Genomic DNA, 16,466 nt, shown 5'->3' on the forward strand with positions numbered 1-16,466 from the left:
CCAATGCAGGGGTTGGGGTCCTGAGGCAATGGGCAGTGAGGAGCTGGGCTGGAGGAAGACGGGCCAAGATAACTATATGGATTGGAGAGGGGGTGGGAAGGGCCATGCAGTCCTTTCCTCTGGTTTCTTCCTGCCAGCTGGGGAGGTGAGAGTAGAGGTACAGGTCTATGAGGCTACTTCAAATCCAAAGACTTTAGTGGGGGAATAGTCTGAGAGGCCAGGTTCCCCCTTTTGGGATGAAAATAGTCTGGGCAGAGGAATTGTAGGTGCTAAGATCCCATCCCCAACCTAGAGCAGGGTCTCCCTATCTTGCCAATCTTCTTTAATGGTGGGAGAGAAGAGAGAAGGGGACTTGGGAGGAGTCACCACCTGGAAAGGAGTTTAAAAAGCACGCTGTTCTTCTACCTAAGGAGCTTCAGGCTGCCCCTAGCAATTGCACTCAGGCATCCTCCTCCATGTCCCCACCCAAAGTCAGCAAGCGGACAAACAATCCAGCTACTCTCTTACTTCCCCACCCAGGACCTAACACCAGGGGATGCTAGCTCAGAGAGCTCAGCTGGGCTGGTAGGCTGGAGGCTGGGTAGGGGCAGGAACCTCACTGACAAAAACAGGACCAAGTCTCCCAGTCATTCTAACCACTCAAAGCTCCTCCAACCCAAGCCTAGGCAAGGACCCCTCCCCCTCCCCCAACAGTCTGATCCAGGGCCTTCCATCCCAGGAAACCTGCCTCAGGAAGGCCATCTGTCTGGCAGCCCCATGGCAGTTGGGGGTGAGGAATAATTGTCCCAGGGGAGGGAGTCAACTTTTGAGGGAGAGAGGGCCAGTCTGGGACAGGAGGAGCAATGGCAGAAGAGTGAGGGGAAAAGATGAGACTGAAGGGGGATCCACAAACATATTCCTACCTCCTTCCTAATAACTTGTTTTAGGGACTATAGGAAGGAGGGAGGGAAAGACTGCTTGGGACTGAGTTGTTCTTAGGCATCAATGACCAACCAAGACAACACTCTCAAACCAAAAAGTCTCTTTATTGATCAGTACCATACATGACTCAAATGGCCCAAAAAAAAAAAAAAAAAAAAAAAAAAAAGGCATTACATTTGGGGTGGGATATCCATCTTCCCCACCCCTTCCCTCAGCTCGACACAATACCCTCCCAACAGTGGCAGCTGGAGTGAAGGAAACTGGGTGTGGGGGACCCCAGAATCCAGAAGGAAGAGTAGGGGAGAGAGGTGGTGCTAACACTTCTGGAACTGGCCACAGGAAAAGGCAGAGAAGCCATAGAGCTGGGCCCAGACCCATGGGGACCCTACTCCTGACCTCACCCTGGGCCCAGAGCCTCCGAGTGTCCAACTGTGAAACAGAGCTGAGGATCCTGGCTGCTTCCCCCCTCCTTTCTATGGGGAAGGGGATGGAAGGGACATTGGAGATGAAGACTCTTTACTTCAGCTGGGGAACAGAGGTCTATTGCTCCCACGTGGGCTTAGAGCTGGGACATCCTCCATGGCTCCTTCCCCTCTTTGGAGGACAGGGGAGGACTAGGTACACAGTCTGAGGAGTTGGGGGGAAGAGAGTACTGGGGAGACTGGATGAGCCCCTCCCCCTCCTCCCATGCCAGCCCAGCTGAGACAAAACGAAACACAGTGACCAACAAGGCGCTCCCTTCCTGCCACACTTCCTAAGGGAGGGAGCCTCCCGTTCCCTCATCCAAGATAGCTGCTCTAGTGGAGGACTTGTAAAGAATATACACGCCATGGGGGACAGGGCTGGGGGTGGGGTAGTGGGGGTCACAAGCACCAGGACAGCAGGCCAGAGTCCTGGAGGATGGGGAAACGGACAACAGCAGGGGCTTGTCACAAAGATGAGGCCATCAATGGCCCCCTACCCCAAGGCATGCCTTCCCCAGCTCCAGTCACCCCAGAGGAAAGGGGAAGAGAGATGATAAAGAATCTCCTTGGTCTGAAGCTCTCAAACTGTATAAAATGGTAATACGTACCCCCCTACCCCACACTCACCTCCACACCTGGGCCCTAAGCCCCACATTTGCCAGTAGGGAGGTAGCTGGACTTTTTAATAAGGGGAAGAGGGGGTACATGAGTGATTTTTTTTTTTAAACTTACATTTTTAATAATATTATTTTTTAAAAAACGTGGGAGCTGGGATAGGTGGCTGCAGGGAGGAGCCAGAGCTTTACCCCTCTACTACCAGCCACCTAGGGGAAGGTTTAGGAAAGGGGCACTCAACCAAGCCCCATAACTTTAAGTCCCTAGGGGCTGTGGGATAGCCCACCCCAGGCTTGAAGGGGCTGGAATCAGGAGGATGCGGAACCCAGAACCCAGGATGAAGATGGAGGCGAATGCCCTGGGGGTGGTCAGGACATCTCTGAGAGGCCCAGGGTCCACGCAGGCATCCACATGAGCACCCCCTTCCCCCCAAAAGGCTCTGCAGAGGCCAGGCCCAGCCCAGGGCCACTGGGGGGCAAATCTTGGCACCTGCCCCCGGTGAGTCCAGTTCCTCCCTGAAGTGGGTGGATGGAGGCTACCCATTGTAGATGCGCAGTCTCTTCATTCCGTCTTCTGCTCCCTGGGGCTGCGAGGGGTGGGGCAGGCAGGCAGAGCACTGGGTGGCCGTGGCAAGGCCTTTACTGGGAGGCCTGTGACGTGGGGTTCTCCGATTTGCTTTCTTGGCTGGATGGAGGCTTGCTGTTCCAGGGGCTGTTGGCGCCCAGGGCGGGGGAGTTGTTAAAGCTGTCCTCGTCGTCAATGCCGTTGGCCGCGTCAAACTGGGTGTTCTCCAGCCGGGTGATGAGCCTCTCGTCCTCGTCCCCGAACTCCCCGCCCATCAGGGTGGGCTCCCCCACCACCATCACATCCTGAGAGTGGCGGAGGTCCCCAAACATAATCGGGGCAGGGGCTCGCCCGGCCCAGGGCAGCAGACAGCCCCAGTACCCACCCCGGACATTCAACGCCCCCAACCCCTTCTCCCCCGAACTGAGAACCCCAACTCCTCTGACACCCTCAGTCCCTGGAATCCTTCCTACTGAAGGACTGCAGAGCATCACAGACACTAGATTCTAGGAGAAGTCAGTCTACTCCCCTCGCTCCCTAGTTCATATCCCCCAAACTTCAGGGGGCTCCTAAACTTCCTGTTTAGGAGGCGGAGAAAAAAAAACCACCGAATGGGGAAAGCGTGTGCGTGTGCATTATGTGCGTATTCTAGATTCGCACACGTTCAAATTCACGTGTCCCTCTGTCAGTGTGTGTGTATCCGATGGGGGGTGGGCCTCTAAGCTATCTCTCCTGAACATCCGCGTTATCACGGCTGTCCCTGTCCCTTTATGTCCTATGTTCTGTCTGAGTCTGTGATCACAACCATGGCACATGACTGACAAGGACTCTCATCAGTGACAGGAGCCAGCCCACGCTGGCAGAGCACACCAGGAAAAACTCTCTTTGCTTCTATGCCTGCTAGTGAGCTCAGGCTGGGACAGGGTCAAGGGTTAGGGGTCAGCAGTAGGGCAGCCCAGAAGAGAGAAGAAAGCCGAGATGCTTACAGGTACCTGGCTGGAGAGGGCGAAGGTGCTGGCTGGGCTTTTCTTCTTGCTGTTGCTGTTGTTGGCGTTGCCACCCCCCGAGCTCATGGTGCTGCCCCCTGACATCTTTCGTTTCCGCCGCTTGCTGGGCTGCTGCCGCGCGGGCTCCGCTATACCAGGGAAAGGAGATTCAGGAGGGGCAAGACCTCGGGTCCCTTGTGCCCCATTCTGGCCCCTAGAGAGCCTGAGCCTACCCCGACCCCAATCTCATGGACCCAAGAGCAAGGAAAGGGCTTCATGAGGAGAGAGAACCAGCGCTGGGGAGCGTCACCACACCCCGGTAAGAGCAGGGGCAGGTGGAAGGCACTCACCGGGGGGTGCTACCATGCGCTGCCACTTCTGGAAAAGGCAGGTCTTGAGGCAGTCACGGGGGCTGAGGCTGTAGGTCTTGTGACGGGACATGAGCTCCTGCATGGGCTCGAGTATCACACAGAGCTGAGGGGAGACCAGGAGGTGGCTTGTCAGGGGGGAGCTGACACCAAATGGGATGGGGGCAGAAACCGGATGGTCAAGGACTCACTCGGAGGTAGTTGAGAGTGGAATTGGACAGCCCACACCGGGTGATATTTTTGGAGAGCTGATCCAACATCTGGGGGTCCTGGGCCTAGGTGAAGAGAAAGAACAGAACACTAGCACCTGGGTTGCATCTGCTCACCTGACCTATCACCTGAGCCTCATGACATTCCTGAGAGAGAAGAGGGGCTCTTATGAAACCCATTTTTCAGACGGAGATACTCCAACTCTCTGTCTGAGGTCACGGTCAAGAAATGGCAGACCTTGTGCCATCCACCCTTCCCAGTGCCTGCCCTCAACCCCTGCAGCTTGGGTCCTGCCCACAACTCACATGCATGGCAAGGATGCTGCGGGGGATGAGCTCTCGGTGCTGCCGGATGCTGAAGTGCCACGTCTTTATCCGCATCATGTCGTCAAACATGAACTCTAGGTACAACCGGCCCTCCACACACACCTGGAGACAAGCTTGTCACATCTCAGCCCCCTCCCCACGTACTTGAAAGTATACCTGTTCTCCTGTTTGCTCACAACTCTCCCACTGAATACACTTCTGCCATCTGCCCATAAATCTGGGTGCATAACTAACAAAGACCATTCCCTCATACACCTGTCACAAGCCTGGCCCTTACACACACACACACAGTAGAAATGTTGAACACACCCTTGTCCTCTTCCCAAGTAGCTAGTGATACACTCATCTGCTACAAACTCTTTCACTGGTATACCCCTGCAGCCCAGAAAACCGTCATGTACAAACTCAGTAAATGTTTGATGGATGCTGTAGCATGCCTGCCCTCCCTTCTCGTCTTGCCACTTCCTGTTTTGCCTCCCTGGGGAACAGCTGAGTACTTTGGGAGAAAGGAGGGGAATCAAACCCAGGTGCTTCAGTGTTCCACATCCAGCTGGGCTGCTGACCTGGGTGAACATGGGTTTGCCGTGCTGGGTCACCATGCTGCCTTGGTCACAGTCGAGGGACACAAAGTTGCTGTGGAATGCCTCCTTGGGATGCTTAAGCACATAGTACAGCTCCGTAGCACCCCCTTCAAAGATGCTGCGGAAGTAGCGTGGGATCAAGGTCCGGCCAATGGCTGTAGAGATGGGACAAACTCAATAGAACAGAAGGACCTCCAAAGGGGTCAGACAGATGCCATCATTGCCAAAACAGATCCCCAGAGACAAATACCTACTCCCAGTCCTTAGATGGACACAGAAGGTATTACTCTCACAGCAGAACCAGCAGGACCCCCAGAGGCCACTCACTATATCTCTTTGGTCCATCCTCCAGGCAGAAAGTGATGGTTAACATGGCATCATCCTCAAAGAACTCAGTTGTGAAAGCATCCCACCAGAGATTGTCACACTCCTAAGGAGCACAGGGCGGGATGTTTGTGTGTGTGTGTGTGTGTGTGTGTGTGTGTGTCAGAAGACACCCCACAGGGGTTCCCAGGTGGTCCTCCCCCTCCCAGCCCTTTTCCCCTGGCCATACCTCTGTCCAGTTTTGAAGCCGCTTGTTAAGCTCAAATATTCTGTAGTCAGTTTGGTTGCCATATGGTGTGTGCCTCCTGGGGGAAGTGAAGAAGGGAGGTCAGTAGGAAAAGAGCCTCCCCACCCCCCCCACTTCTGCCTTCACCCATATAATGGAAAGCACCTTCTTCCTCACTGGACTCCACTTACCCAATCCCAGGCTCCAGGTATGTAGGCGGGTACATGGGAGTTGGGCTGTGTAAGGGAAGAGGCTATGAGAATGGGGGTGGAAGACAGGAATTATTAGGGAGTGTCACTCCCTCCCCCTTTTCAGGCAGGATCCCATCTGAAGAAGAGATGGGAAGTGGGTAAGACTCACCCCACATCCCGATCTAGCATGGTGCCGGGATGGAAGGGAGGGAAGGCGTTGCCGTTCGGGGGCTCCTTCGGTGAGTACAGCTTGAATGACTTTGAGGAACAACCTAGAAGGCAAAGGAAGAAGGGGTCCCCTGAGTCCCAAGGATCTTTCCTGGAAGTCTCCTAGACTGTGTGGACAGGGACTGGTCTTCCAGAGCCCCCAGAGTGGGTAGACTAGGGGAGGGGGATGACCCTAAGGAACACCTACCTACCTCTGCTTCTAAATCAAGCTTCAATTTTGTTTTACCATGAAACTAGAAGTACTCAGCCCTAATACCCAAGACCCCATTTCTTCATGTGGCTGAAGCCTGGATAAGAGAACTGAAGCTGGGAAATGTCAATACCATAGAATAAATGAATATCCAAACACTAGAATCTAATTTTGATAAATCCCCCTTCTACCTGTATCATATTGTTCAATCACAACCACCTTGTGAGGTAGCAGGGTCAACTATAAAATCCCCATTTTACAGATGAGGCAACGGAAAGCTCAAGGGGACTTGCCAAGATGATAGAGCTAGTAACTGGCAGAGCTAGGACTTGAGCCTAGATCTGATTCCCACATCCTGTAGTATTTACACCCCTCTATTGCCCTCTGGAGACCAAGCTGGAGGAGGGGAAACGGGGGGGGGGGGGGGGGGGCGGTTGCCAACTCCCTGCCCTTCCTCCACCCCCAGGGTCTCAGGAGGACAGGGGATAGAAAGATAAAGGGGAGTGGGTGCCTGCTGGGTGCCTCCCACCAGATAACCAGTTGGACTTTCTGCCTCCCCCACCAACGGCCTCTCCCTTATCAGCCCAGCCCCCTCCCCCACACCCACCATGGGTCTAGTATTGTCTCCAAACCAGAAACCCAAAGCCTCAACCTCCTTTCATTTCTGAGACTTGCAGTGGGGAAGGGAGATAGGCTTCCAGTGGATTCCACTCTATTTACAAACCTAGGCCTGGGAAGGAACGTAGGTTCCAGGGGGCTCAGCCTAGGACAGAGGTCTCTGCTTATGTGTCTCTGTGCATGGGCACACATGTCCCCTATCCACCTTAATGGGCAGCACACTGTCCCTGGTGTACTGTTTCTTGGAAGTATTACATTCATAGTTGGGTATGAACCAGGCACCCCTGCAATCCTATCTTCCCCCACCCAACCAGAAAGGAGGGGAAACTGAGGCACAGCAACAAAGGTCCTAGCCCCACTCACAGGTGCTTACAGGCATCCCCAAAACTTGATTGCATTTGGAAGGGTGACCATATTGGCTGTATCTAAGCCCCCTCCCCAAATTAGATACAAAATCTATCTTGTTCCTCAGGGAGAAGAGACAAAAGAAGACCCTGTGCCAACATGCATCATTTAATTATGTCTCCAGGGCCCCCTCCTCACAATATGGGCAAAGGAGCGTCCCAGAGGGGCCTACACTACACAGTTCCTGAGGGTGCCAAGACTCAGAGCCTGTGTGTGCCTGTACACACGTGTGCCTCATCCTGCCTAGCAGGCTTCCACCCTCAGCTCGCCCTGACTTGCCTAGCAAGAGCTGGAACCCAGCAGCCCCAGGCAGGATCAAGGTGCCTGCAACAGGCCCTTGCTCCATGCACGATCTCTCACAGGCCACATCCACATGCCCCCAGCACAGCACACAGCCTTCACATGCCAGTCTGGACTGAATGAGGAACCTGTATCCTTAGGAAAGAGACAGTCTCCCACTCCGTAGACAGGTAGACTAAGGCCACGTAGGAGGCCCCAGCTCCCAGAGCCTACCAAAGGCCAGGTCTGGCCAATGAACCCAAGAGTCTAGATTATGAGACCTCCCCTGCCCCCTAATGAGGCCATCCTTTCCCCAAAAGCATCACCGCCCCTGCCCCACAGTTTCAGGGTTACTTGGAGAAATGTGTCAGCTCAAGACCCTCAGGAGAAGAGAGGCAGCACACTTGGATCCTCTCTAATTTTGAAAAAAGTTTCAGAGCTTCAATTTCTCTCACCAGAGACCTGGCAGACATTGCCTGGGGCTGGGTACCAGTTCTGAAGAGCTGAAGCTCAAAGCTCTAAGGCCTCTATTTACACCTCCAGTGAATGGACACAAACACTCAGCATCTCTTTGGAGCCATAGCAACTCCCAGTAGCCCCAGCACAAGGGCTTGGGAGTGAGAAGGGGAGGGAACATCACCCAGACCATCTGTCCCTGTTGCTGCCTGTCCCCAGCAGCAGGGGTAGAGGGAGCAAAGTGGGGGTGGGGGTGAAGGGGATGTGTCATTAGCCTTGGAGTCAGACATAGCCCCCACCAACACACACAACCTCTAGCAATCTGGGAGCCCTTAGGAGGAGGAAGAAGAGAGGAAGAGCCCAGCACTAGTAAAGTTTTCTCAGGATGGGAGCTGCATCCTGGGGCTGAGGGGGGAACCTCCAGCTGGGCATTTCCATGGTAACCAGCCTGACCTGAGGGCAGGGCCCCTCCCTTTGGGGGCTGACACAGGTCAGCAGGCCTGAGAGCCCTGGCCTCTCTGAGCTGGGGCACCTCTCCCCCAGCTAGCATACCAGGCCAGGGCCAGATCCAGGATCTTCCACCCACCCCCAAAAGGCTTGCAGGGTGCCCAGACTTACCTGGGAGAACTGAGGGGGCCAGGAGAGGTGCGGGGAGCGGCTGGAAGCCCAGAGGGGCCTTGGCAGGGGTGAGGACTGAGGGGGCCAACTTCAGCCGCTCATGTCCCGAGTGGGACAGGCAGGCCTGGCTGGGAGCTCCACTCCGCGGGCCGCACAAAGACTCGCACGCACAGCCTCGGCCAGCCCCGCGGCGGCCACAGCCCCGGGGGAAAGTTACAATGGCCACTGGGCCAGGGGCTGGGGGCCAGGGGGCCGGCCTGGGGGGCGGGGGGCCGCGGGGAGTCCGGAGCCTTCTTTGTTTGCAAGGTTTCCCTCAACAATGGCTGCTCCGCTCTTTCCTCTCCTCCTCCTCCTCCTCCTCGGCTCTCCCCGCCGCCGCCTCTCGCTGCCTCTGCCTCCAAGCAGCCCGCCCGCCCTCCCCAGGCCAGTAGGCCCCTCCGCGGGGGCACCAGGAGAGGCAGGGCCCGGCACTCACACTCACTCACACTTGCACACGCACAGACACACGCAGCGCCCGCCGGCTCCCTTCCTTTTCTCCCTCTCTATCCCTCCCTCCGCTCGCTCTCCGATCTCCGAGCCTCTCTCAGAATGAGGCCCCAGGGCGGGCGGAGGGTGGAGCTGCCCCCACCGGCCCCGCCCCCTCCCTGCGAGGAAAGAGGAAGAGGGAGAGAGGGAGGAGGGAGGGAGAGACGGAGGCAGGCAGGGAGGACTGCTGAGAAAAACAAAAGAGAGACAGAGACCGAGAGAGGCGAGAGGGAGAGATGGAGACAGATCAGATTGGACCTGGAGAGACCTGGATGGAGGGGAGGTGTGTGGGGCCAGGAATTGAAATGCCCCCAGCCCACAGCCTGATGCTCAGGGGTGAGCAGGCCAGCCGGAGCCACTGGCAGGGATGGAGAAGGGTGCTCTCCTCTCTGGAGACTCCCAGCATCTTCAAACTGCCTCCCTAACATCCCCCAAATCTCTCTTCCTCTCCACTGTGATCTCTCAGGTTGGAAAGCTGGCCGGAGCTGCCACCCTGGGCTTCGGCCCCTGGTGAAATCCCAGAGCAGCTGGGGGGAGCCTCCAGGGGGTTATTTTTGACAGAGACACACTCTGCTTCTGCAGGTAAACAGTGATTGGAGGGAGAGGGACACTCCAGTCTCCCTGTCCCCAACCCAGCTAAGTTCCTAACTCCCTTCCCTAACCCCCACCACCAGAGTCTCGTGGGTGCAAGGGAAAGAGGCCCTGTCACAGCTAGGGAAGGCCAATCTGCCCATCCAAGGGCCCCAGAAAGGACCTAGCCTGCTCCCCCATCCCAGGGAAAAAGTGGTATATGGTTACTGAAGTAGGGTCTGTTCTCCAATGCAAGGGGGAAATCCCAAGAGAGTAGGTGTTTCTAAAACTTGGGTAGTGGGCCGCCTGGGTGGCTCAGCCGTTAAGCATCTGCCTTCGGCTCAGCATCTGCCTTCGGCTCAGGTCATGATCCCAGGCTCAGGTCACGATCCCAGCATCCTGGGATCGAGCCCCGCATCGGGTTCCCTGCTCCGCAGGAAGCCTGCTTCTCCCTCTCCCATTCCCCCTGCTTGTGTTCCCTCTCTCACTGTGTCTCTGTCAAATAAAAAATTAAATCTTAAATAAATAAATACATACATACAAACAAACAAACGGGTGGTGGTCCAGGCCCTACTACCTGGACAGACAGGAAAAAGGCAACATACGCGCGCGCACAGGGGTAGCCATACAAACCTCCGACTGCTTTGCAATTTGAGTCTCTGCTCCTTATTCCCTGCCCTGCCCCCACAACCACATTCACACAGCCCCACAGCAAGATTTCTCATGACGAACACACTGGTTGACTGTGCAATAATACTGCACCTGACTCCGTGAACATCCTCCACACATAAATAACACAACTTACTTTCACATAAATCAGAACCTGATACACACTTCAAGCTGCCACATACCTCAAATGCTAAATAAACCCAAACCCAGGACACACACACACACACACACACACACAGTCTATGACAGCTGACTTCTGTACACACTGGGACCTGTGACACATGCCCTTTGACCCCAATACACACACCCAAACTGCATTATAGCCCCAGAACCTGTGACAGACTATTACATACACATCCTGACCTTTTGTTACCAGGGACTTACTCCATAAACCACCTTCCTGAAACCTGCATACCATTCTCCTTCATGGTCTGACCATATGATATGCTCCAGCTTTCACAAATATATTGAAATCTGTGACATTCAGCCAGACCCTGCAACATACTGCCTACCACCAGGAATTGAAATATTCCATTGACTCCCAAATTAGCAGCCCAACTCTGAGATGGTCACACTTCTCCCCTACTGACAGGACAATTCCTGTCATTTGTTTCTGCTTTTAAACCTTCCAAAGTGCGGGCACCTGGGTGGCTCAGTCGTTAAGCGTCTGCCTTCAGCTCAGGTCATGATCCCAGGGTCCTGGGATCGAGCCCCGCATCAGGCTCCCTGCTCCGCGGGAAGCCTGCTTCTCCCTCTCCCACTCCCCCTGCTTGTGTTCCTGCTCTCGCTATCTCTCTCTCTGCAAAATAAATAAATAAAATCTTTAAAAAAAAAAAAACTTTCCAAAGTGCATTTATAGGCAGTACCTCAAGAGATCCTTACTGACTACAGGGCCAAATATGATGCTAATTTGAACAGATTACAGTGAGACAGGAGGGCCTGAACTGGAACCCTGGACTTCTAATCCCACTCATACAAGCCCAGCCCTGGGGCACTGCAGCCATTTCTATTCCCTTCCCGCTCCAAGGAATGGCCACTCCAGGCCCCAAATGACTGTCTACATGAGGAAGAGGGACGGGTGTGTGCTCTGGCTTCTGCCCCCAGTTTAGAGCTCAGAACCCGCACCCAGTTTGTCTCCTCAAATTTTGGAAAGAAAGGCTCCTAAAATACCGAGATGTATCAGGACTCTGGCCCATCACTCAAAAAGGGGTCCTGCTCCTGGTTCCCGTTCTCTAGCAAGTCTGCTCCTCTCTCAGTTCTGGCTTAATTCCCCCACTCGCACAGAAGCAGAAGAGGTTCAGCTAAAGAAAGCAAGTCGGAGTTAGAAGGCCCTAAAATTGGTGGTGCGGAGAGCGGGGCAGTGGGGAGAAAGCAGGGAGCAGCAAATGACAAAGGTGATGAAGGAGAGAAGAGGAAAAGTACCCGTCCTGGAGGTGCAACTCTGAAGGGCAGCAGCCTGTCCCAACCCACAGGATAAGGTACCAGCACTGCCCCCTGCCCGGGCCCCTGGGGCTCCCTGACCCAGGCCTCCAGTGTGCCTGCCCCCCTTCCTTTGTCTGTGCCCGGCCTCCCGTTGGCCTGGCGCTCTGCCATCCTCCTCTCCTGGCTCCCAGCCGCCACCACTGCTGCCTCCTCCCCTCCCCCTACTCCTCCCTGCCTTAACCCTTCTGAGCCACATGCTGCCCCAGACAGGCCCTGGCTCCCTCAGCAACCTGCCCTGTGCCGGTGATGCCCCTTAGCAGAGGTTCTCCCTGCTCCTGACCAAAGCTTCAGAAGCTACTACCTACCCCAGAAGCACTATGGGAGCTGGGGGGGAGGGGGAGGGGCGTGTGTGTGTGTGTGTGTGTGTGTGTGTGTGTGTGTGTGTGTGTGTGTGTGTGTGTCTATCTTGTGGTGTTTCCTTCCGCGTTTGCGTGTGTGTGGGTCTGCGTGTGCTCTGGCTTCCCTCAGTCACATGTGTGGGGCATGTGCTGTCTCTGCTGGGCTGGGGGAGGAGGAGCCGGGAGACAGCAGAGCACAAAGGAGAGACTCAGACAGGCAGGCAGGCAGCAGGCAGGCGGCCTGCCAGGGCGCCTCGGCCCCCACCCCAGGCCTGCTCAAGTGGGGGGGGGGGTCTTTGGGCCTGGACTGTACAAGCTGCCATGATGCCCTTGTATTCAACCATGTGCTCCCACCCATCCATACAAGCCTGGTCCCCTCCCTTACTCCAACTCCTAACATTCCCCAGCCCCTGGCCACTCTCAGGCCCTCCCCCATTTGGTTCTCCTTGAAGTCTAACCTCCACCCACTCTCTGTGGCATCAATCCATGACTTCTTCACATTCAAGGAAAAAAAACTCCCCACTCTTGGCCATCTTTTGCCCCCCTTTCCTCCAGCCAGGCCACCCAGACACACAAAAGGAACATGTCTTTTGGGGCACTGACTGAAGCTGTCCCCCCTCACACACCCCTGTGCATGGGTCCTCTTCCTGTCCCCATGCTGCTCCCAGGGAAACTGAGGGGGAGTCTTTATCCTTTCTCCTACTGGACCCAGCACCCTGCCTCAACTTTAGGACCAACCTCTCATCTACCTCCAGCCTGACAACCCTTCCATACCTACCTCCTACCCACTATTTGTAGTAACTAACAATTAAAATTTAAGACTCAGCCCTCTAGCTTGTTCAGAGCCTTAGTTTCTGCTAAGTTCATGTGTGGTGATGGAGGATGAAGGCCATGGGGAGGACTCACAATTTGGATGGATCTGAATGGGTACCCAGCATAGGGCAACTATAAAGAAAATACACATATAAACACGCACACCAAGCTGGTAGGAGGAGGAATGATGGGGCCAGGCAGGATTCCAGCTTGGCGAGCTCTTCCCTCGCCTCCTCTCCCCCACCCTCTGCAGCAGGAGCCGGGGTTCCCACACCCGGATATTCCAGGATCCTCAGGCTTTCTCTACTAGTCCTCCCTCCCTTAAGGGCCCCATGCCCCTTTAACGTCAGCCTCACCAGGCACTTTAAATGTGTGCCCAGCCCAGCCTGGCCTGTCACATGATTTTCAAGGAAGCTTCCGCACTGGCAGCTCCCCTTGGGGATTGTGTGTATATGTTTGTGTGTGTTGTTTGCGTGTACTGGGGGTTCAGTTGTGAAGTATGGGGCTCCCAAGAGAACGGGGCATGTGCAGAAGCAAAGGATCCAAACCAAACTAGATTCTGGGACACCTGACTTTCAGAAGAAAGCTAACTCCAGCCTGGGACAAGAGGAGGTCCTGCACATAATTCAAGAACCCAGAATCCTGAGAATGAGGAAAGACAGTGTTCTGAGGCCCTCTGAAGACTAAGTCTCCAGTCACATAGCCTCTCTCTTTTCTCCTGGCAGTGAAGTAGAGCCCTCCCCCTCTCCAGGAAAGAACTCAGACCCAGGCTTTCACCAGCAAGAGCTGATAAGTGTTTTGGGGAGACAGGGATCTGGGCCTGAGTCCTCTCCCAAGTTCTCACTTTGGGGTCTAGTATTGCTCCCCTGAACTCGACTCCCACAAATCACTCTTTGGAGCTGCCACATTCCCCCTCCCACCAGGGTGGAGATGCCAGACCCCGAGGGCCCAATTATCTGCGCCCCTTCCCCAGAGTACCTCCTGTCCCTCGGGAGGGCTAACCTTCCCTGGCAACAGGCAGGAAAATTTGGAGGAGGGGGACAAGATGGGCCCCAATCAAACCCTCCCCACAAACACAGTCCTCAGAAACAGCCTGGAGGGGGGTATCACAGGAAAAGTAAGAGGGGAATAGGCAGCAGGGAAGGGGGGGCAACCTAAACCAGCCAATCACAACTCTATGATGACCTGGGGGGGGGGTCAAAAGTCCAGACTCACTTCTGATTGGCTAACACCCTGGAATTCTGGGAATTTCAGCCCCCCAAACCTCTCCTCAATTAGCCTCCCCCACCAAAACACACAAGACACACACACACCACAGACAGACAGACTACCCCTAGCACCCCCTCCTATGCCTCTGGGCTGCGCATTTGCATCTGAGGAGAGACCTCCCCCGGACTAAGGCCCCGCATACCCCTCACAGCCCCCGACCTCCGCCATGCCATCGACGCCCCCCACACAAGTTCTCGCCAAACAAGGGGTGAGGGATCTGCCGGGAGGGCTTGGGAGGGAGGGGCCGGGCGGCCGCGCGCCCCACTCACCAGGACAGGCACAGCCCACTGACATCTTCACATCGCCCGCCGCTGGGGGCCCAGCCGAGTCACGGTGCCCGCCCCGCGCGGGGACAGGCCGGGCATGAGCCGCCGCCGCCGCTCGCAGCCCCGCTGCCCTCGCCGCCGGCCCGGCCCGGCCTCGGCCCGGTGCTGGCGGCCCCTGGCTGCAGCGAGGGGCCTGTCAGGCGCGGAGCAGACAGGAAGGAAGCCAGGCAGGAAGGCGAGCTGCCTCTGCGTGTGTGCGCGCGGGTGTGCGTCTCCGGAGTGTGTGTCCGTGTGTGCGCGTGTGCGTGTGCGTGTCTGTGCGCTCCCGCCGCCCTCCCCGCCGCCAACGCCGCCGCCTCTCGCCCCCTCTCCCTCCCGCGTTCGCTCACGCTCTCGCAGTCGTAGGCGCCCGCTCTCCAGCCCCAGCCGGGCTGGGCCGGGCTTTATTAATATGCTAATTGCCTGCTAGTGGGAGGGGAGAGCCGTGTCAAAGTGACCCGAGCGAGCGCGCAGCGAGCGACGACGTGCGTGCGCCGCGCGGCGGGCGGGCGGCGAGGGGCCGCGAGCATTCAGGGAACGGCCTGCATGTGACGCAGCTTTTAAAAAAGGAGACGGGAGGCAAAGACCCCAGAGGGGAAGGGCGGGGGAAGGGCGGGGGAGGAATAAGAGGCGAAGCTTCACACTCGGTGTCTGTCCTCGGGGCGCCGCCGAGTTGGGAGCGTAGCTGAGCCGGAGCGGGAGCCGGGACTGGGGGAGGCGGAGCCAGGGTGGGCCGTGAGGTGTAGCTCTCCTCTCCACCTCGGCCGCGCTCTGGGAGGGAAAAGGGACTGCTGGCCCCCACCCCAGCCCCCCGCCCGTGCTGAGACCCCAGTCTTATTCTGGAAGGCCTTTAAATCCCATCCCCCCACTCCCACCCCAATCTGGGCGGGGAAAGCACTATCCTAATTCCTGTAGCAACCCAACTCACCTCCTCCCTAAATTAGCCACCCCTCCCTTGCCTGCTAAACCAGTTAGGACTAGAGCCAAAAGGGTTAATTAAGTGGGGTCCCCGCCCTCCCCCGCCTAAGGGCTGAGATCCTGCGTTTTGCTGGGGGGAGGGGGCGGTGGAATGACCGCCAGGTTGGACTGGGGAGGGGGTAATCCGCAGGCCATCCTTCCCCCTTGCGGGCTCTGACTAATCAGTCAAGACACTCTCCTCCCTTCCCCCTTTCTCCATCCAGTCTCGGCCTCCCCTCACTCCCCCCTCGCTTGCAAGCTGCTCTCCTTTGAGGGCCTCGAGACTGGGGAAGAACAGGAAGCAGACCCCTCCAGTGCCCCCTACCCGTAAGGGCTGAGGCGTTGGTGGGGAGTGGGAGGGAAGAAAGTCTGCATGGTCGGTGTAAGGAACACTCCTTCCCCAGGGAGGAGCCTCCCAACCTTCGGGCACTCCTCAAGGACTCCCCAGCCCAGCCCTAGGAAGGGGGGGTGTTCCATCTCCATCCCTTCCCAAAAGCCCAGCCTTAGCTGCTTCATAAACAGGAAATACCTATTAGCAGGGAAGAGGGAGGGGAAGGGAGCTGTCTGGAAGAGAGAGCTGGCCCTCTCCCTTTTGGGGGGTCCCCAGCTGCCAGCTTAAGCTTTAAGGTGGGTTCCAGGAGTAGACCTTGGGGACCTGGGCTGGTGTCCCCTTTCTAGGGCGTCTGGCCCAGACCGGGTAGGGGATCCTCCTCCCCTTTGTTACTTGGGAGAGGGGGCGCTTGATTGCCCCCACTCCTGCCCAGAGTCTGCACAGCTGGTTTGATTGGCTGGGGGAGGGTTGCAGATGTGGAAGTTCAAGTGTTTATGAGACCCCCCTTCTCTACACCTTTGTTTTTGCTGAGGGAGCATGAAATGATGGGGAGATGCATAGTCGGGATTGAAAAGAGGGCCTGCCTAGAGAGGCGAACCCCCTCCATATGCTAAGGAGAGGATGGGGGAGGGGAGCT

At 56.4% G+C, this 16,466-nt stretch overlaps 1 protein-coding gene across 3 annotated transcripts; it reads right to left on the reverse strand.

Annotated features, from left to right (window-relative positions):
- Nucleotides 1-2,098: 2,098 nt before the first annotated feature.
- On the reverse strand, nucleotides 2,099-14,551 carry LDB1 (LIM domain binding 1). 3 transcript variants are annotated; one of them, XM_027596481.2, is made up of 11 exons: nucleotides 14,506-14,551; nucleotides 5,946-6,048; nucleotides 5,777-5,821; nucleotides 5,589-5,664; nucleotides 5,363-5,465; nucleotides 5,018-5,190; nucleotides 4,434-4,556; nucleotides 4,110-4,193; nucleotides 3,901-4,024; nucleotides 3,557-3,699; nucleotides 2,099-2,869 (listed from the first exon to the last, which is right to left on the reverse strand). In XM_027596481.2, exons 1-11 carry the CDS (start codon nucleotides 14,528-14,530, stop codon nucleotides 2,639-2,641), a joined length of 1,230 nt encoding a protein of 409 aa, XP_027452282.1. In that variant the 5' UTR covers nucleotides 14,531-14,551; the 3' UTR covers nucleotides 2,099-2,638. The 3 variants fall into 3 exon arrangements, with proteins under 3 accessions (XP_027452282.1, XP_027452281.1, XP_027452283.1); XM_027596480.1 differs by having other exon boundaries at nucleotides 3,551-3,699; nucleotides 14,506-14,530; XM_027596482.2 differs by lacking the exon at nucleotides 14,506-14,551 and adding an exon at nucleotides 8,571-8,871 and having other exon boundaries at nucleotides 3,551-3,699.
- Nucleotides 14,552-16,466: the final 1,915 nt, after the last annotated feature.

The sequence above is a fragment of the Zalophus californianus genome, chromosome 15 (assembly GCF_009762305.2).
Source record: "Zalophus californianus isolate mZalCal1 chromosome 15, mZalCal1.pri.v2, whole genome shotgun sequence".
NCBI classification, from domain to species: domain Eukaryota; kingdom Metazoa; phylum Chordata; class Mammalia; order Carnivora; family Otariidae; genus Zalophus; species Zalophus californianus.

What these genes read in the sequence shown, in the direction of transcription:
- LDB1 (XM_027596480.1), bottom strand. Translation starts at nt 14,530, where the DNA reads ATGTCAGTGGGCTGTGCCTGTCCTG. An exon ending in AGTGGGCTGTGCCTGTCCTG is followed by an intron (nt 6,049 to 14,505) that starts GTGAGTGGGGCG and finishes TTTGCCTTCTAG; the next exon opens with GTTGTTCCTCAAAGTCATTC. An exon ending in CCCTCTCCAGCCAGGTACCT is followed by an intron (nt 2,870 to 3,550) that starts GTAAGCATCTCG and finishes CGCCACTCTCAG; the next exon opens with GATGTGATGGTGGTGGGGGA.